We start from the raw sequence: 3933 nt of genomic DNA, 5'->3' as shown, positions 1-3933 counted from the left end.
AAAATCCCTCGACAGCAGAGTCAAGCCATGAGGAAGTCGACTGCAGAGTCAAGCGGTGAGGAAGAAGGAGTCTGTTGGACAACCACAGAATCATCATTGGAGACATGTGACATGTTCCTGAGACTGGCTAATAGATTGATGGCTGATATATTTACTGACTGACTGATTTATATATTTATAATACATTTAAATGAAAAATCATGCATCTATTATCATATTGTTTTTATTCATTAATTTATATATTCAGTCATCCATGCATTCATCCATTCAGTCTTTCATGCATTTTTATTTATTTATTTATTTCACCTTTATTTAACCAGGTAAGCCAGTTGAGAACAAGTTCTCATTTACAACTGCGACCTGGCCAAGATAAAGCAAAGCAGTGCGATAAAAACAACAACACCGAGTTACATATGGGGTAAAACAAAACAAAGTCAATAATACAACAGAAAAATATATATACAGTCTGTGCAAATGTAGCAAGTTATGAAGGTAAGGCAATAAATAGGCTATAGTGCAAAATGATTACAATTAGTATTAACACTGGAATGATAGATGTGCAAGAGATGATGTGCAAATAGAGATACTGGGGGTACAAATGAGCAAAATAAATAACAATATAGGGATGAGGTAGTTGGGCGGGCTAATTTCAGATGGGCTGTGTACAGGTGCAGTGATCGGTAAGGTGCTCTGACAACTGATGCTTAAAGTTAGTGAGGGAGATAAGCATTCATTTGTTTATAGACTTACTTTTTTAAAGGGGCAATCTGAAGTTCAAACAACACCATAGTGGACACTCAACCACTATTTTGGTAAATAGCTGACGGATGGGGTTCAAGAAAAGTAACCACTGTCAGAGAGCTATTGATTCAAGTAATGACCATCCAAGATATCAAAATGATATTTTTAACTAAATTTTGAAGCTATACAGTGTTTGTTTAGATTTATTTTGTTTCAAACAAAGTGTATTTGGGGTTCTGTTGAAGTAAAACAGTTGAACTAAGCTCATGAGGCTTTTAAAAGTTATATATTCTTCAAGAGTCAATAGATAGCCTGTGTATCATTAATTTAAAAGTCCAAAATTTGATGTAGCAATCGCAGAAATTGCCTCTTTAACTAAGCATATCCAAGACGATGAAATGTAGTGCTATTAGGAATTAGGATTTAGGTCATTTTCTAATAAACCTACGATAATGTTATCACAACACATTGGCACATTGGTTTATTCATAGAAATGGGCCTGCTAGTCTCTCGTAAGGAATTAATAGTCAAACGTTAGTGTTATCCTGATTATTCAGATACAGACTTCATAAAATGCCGGTTAATTTCTATTTAATCATTGTTATTATCAACAGTTTAATTCAAATGTATAGACATGAATGGGATTAAAGACAGAAGATGCAAACAGAAAGAGATCACATTAAATCCTCATCTCTCACTCCCTCTCTCTCACAGACACATACACACGCACGCACGCAAACAAACAAACGCACGCACGCACGAACGCAAACACACACACACACAGAGAGAGAGAGAGAGAGAGAGAGAGAGAGAGAGAGAGAGAGAGAGAGAGAGAGAGAGAGAGAGACAGACAAGCAAATAGCAGTTGTGTGATTAAAAAACAAACATTGTAGTAAGTGCCATTCGTTTAATATTGGTGTTAAAGGGTCGATATTCTCTCTCTCTCTCCCTCTCATTCTCCCTGTCTTTCTTAGCAACGTTTCAGTCTTCACAATGCCAGCTATGAGTTACATTTTTTAAACCTACTGAGGACAACGTGCCTCCCATGAACGATCACTCAAAACATGACGAGAGACAAGTAGAGCAAACGAAAAGGGAAATCTGGTCTTGCGGTTCACCAGGCAAAACTTTCCCAAATTCATTCATTTTAACTCTGAATATAGTGAGACTACCTTTCACTTTTTGTACATCCTTTCAATCCTCACTATTTAAGTTAATCCGCAGATATGGGATCAGAACACAAACCACATTCTGACTGGAGGAAATTTGCAATATACTGGCAACTGGTGAGTCAACAATATGCTATCATTTGATAATTGCTTCAGGCTTCAATGAATGAATCATTTTAAGAGATTATATTCAACTAACAATGATTATCTACTACAGGTCATCTAACTACCCGAAGAATGGCACTTCAGACAATCACTTGGATGAGTGCCTTCCTCTGCCTCGCACAAGTTTGCTCCATGCCCATGCCTTGCCACCTACAGGGACAGCTGGTGCGAACAACCCACAACCTACTGAGAGACATGGTACATTTTTTAAATTACTTTTGACTTGAGATGTATTATCCAACTATGTTTAACTGAATAGCTCAACGTGAATACTGTGTTTTCTCTTTCTTTCAGGGGGGTCATTTTCCTCTGGAGTGCCTGCAGCAGAATGTCTTCCTGGCATTCCCAGCCGCCGCATTTGCAACCTCCGGCACGCCACAGGTAAGGGCAAGCGCGCATATCCAAGTGTTCTTTACAACATGAAAGAGTTTTTGCAACCGTTAGGATTAGAAAGTAGAAAACTTTAAACTGCCATTTATGTTATTTGAAATGATTGTTGTTGTCCGTTTCAGTTGAGCAGCAGTGGTGCTAAGGCTATTTATGATACATTGAAGAACATCGACTCATTGTTTGGAGCTGACGACCTGCCAACTAAGTGGGACCAACAGAAGTTGGAGAATTTTCAGAATATTATATACCGCCAGATTAAAGAGAGCAAATGTGTGAGTTGCTATGCCAACACAGATAGCTTAACTGTTTAATTGTGGTATGGTGGCATTTGAATTATTATTCATCGCCTACCTCTTTCTTTCTGGCAGATGATGGGCAGTGTGGATACAAGTGATTATCCCATCAGGGCAGAGGGACTGAAGACATACTTTGGGAAGATTGCAGCAGTCCTAAAAGAAAAGGTTGGCTATAGGTTAAAAACAAAAAGACACATTGTTTTGATAATATCTCTACATTGGACAATATTACCCTACATTGCCCTAACAGTTTATTTTTATTTTCACAGAATTTCAGTTACTGCGCCTGGGAAGTGGTTCGAAAAGAACTCCTGTACACCCTACAGTTCATTCTGAAACACAACTCTGATAGCCTTCTGTGGTCCAACAGAACATGAATTTGAACTTGCAGAACTTTTTTACAATTGGGTTTTACAATTGTGCTTGATTTTAAAAGACTACTATTCTACAATGATGTAATGTGCAATGTCAAACTGCAAGATTATACATGTATTTATTTATTTATTTATTTATTTATCAAGGTTATTTATTTATGTAGTCCTTTTTATGAATGTATTTATTTATCTCTTTGAAAATCGTGCCTATATGTTAATCTTCATCAAATGTGAAGTTAATAAACATTTGTATACTTTTAAATATTGTTAATGTGAGTGCTCATTCTGTAGCCAAGTTTGTCGGTGTGTGAAAATTCACATTTGGATTAAACATGCTCGGGACATATGCACGGATGGCAGTACAATTAATTGTATAGCCTACTAATCCATAAAGGAAAGCATTTGTTTATAGACTTACTTTTTTAAAGGGGAAATCTGAAGTTCAAACAACACCATAGTGGACACTCAACCACCATTTTTGTAAATAGCTGAGGGATGGGGTTCGAGAAAAGTAACCACGATCAGAAAGCTATTGATTCAATTAATGACCATCCAAGAGATCAAAATTATAGTTTTAACTACATTTTGAAGCTATACAGTGTTTAGATTCATATTGTTTCAAACAATGTCATAAAAAAAGTATTTTTGGGGTTCTGTTGAGGTAAAACAGTTGAACTAAGCTCATGAGGCAATTAAAATTGATCAATTCTTCAAGAATCAATGGGTAGCCTGTATATAATTAATTTAAAAGTCCATAAATGGATGTAACAATTGCAGAAAATTCCCCTTGAACGTAGC

General features: G+C 36.5%; 1 protein-coding gene across 1 annotated transcript; it reads left to right on the top strand.

Annotated features, from left to right (window-relative positions):
* Positions 1-2147: 2147 nt before the first annotated feature.
* On the top strand, positions 2148-3141 carry LOC121570575 (interferon alpha-1-like). The gene is made up of 5 exons (XM_041882047.1): positions 2148-2273; positions 2370-2456; positions 2588-2737; positions 2834-2926; positions 3031-3141. The coding sequence occupies exons 1-5, from the start codon at positions 2148-2150 to the stop codon at positions 3136-3138; spliced, it is 564 nt and encodes a 187-aa protein (XP_041737981.1). The 3' UTR covers positions 3139-3141.
* The last annotated feature ends 792 nt before the right edge of the window (positions 3142-3933 follow it).

The sequence above is a fragment of the Coregonus clupeaformis genome, chromosome 7, assembly GCF_020615455.1.
Source record: "Coregonus clupeaformis isolate EN_2021a chromosome 7, ASM2061545v1, whole genome shotgun sequence".
NCBI lineage: Eukaryota > Metazoa > Chordata > Actinopteri > Salmoniformes > Salmonidae > Coregonus > Coregonus clupeaformis.
Note: the sequence above shows the minus strand (reverse complement) of the source record. Positions and strands in the feature narration are given on the sequence as shown.

Excerpts from the sequence above, each read along its gene's own strand:
- LOC121570575 (XM_041882047.1), top strand. The coding sequence starts at position 2,148 with ATGGCACTTCAGACAATCACTTGGATGAGTGCCTTCCTCTGCCTCGCA. Across the intron at positions 2,738-2,833 it reads AGATTAAAGAGAGCAAATGT|ATGATGGGCAGTGTGGATAC; the intron begins GTGAGTTGCTAT and ends TCTTTCTGGCAG. Across the intron at positions 2,927-3,030 it reads CAGCAGTCCTAAAAGAAAAG|AATTTCAGTTACTGCGCCTG; the intron begins GTTGGCTATAGG and ends TTATTTTCACAG.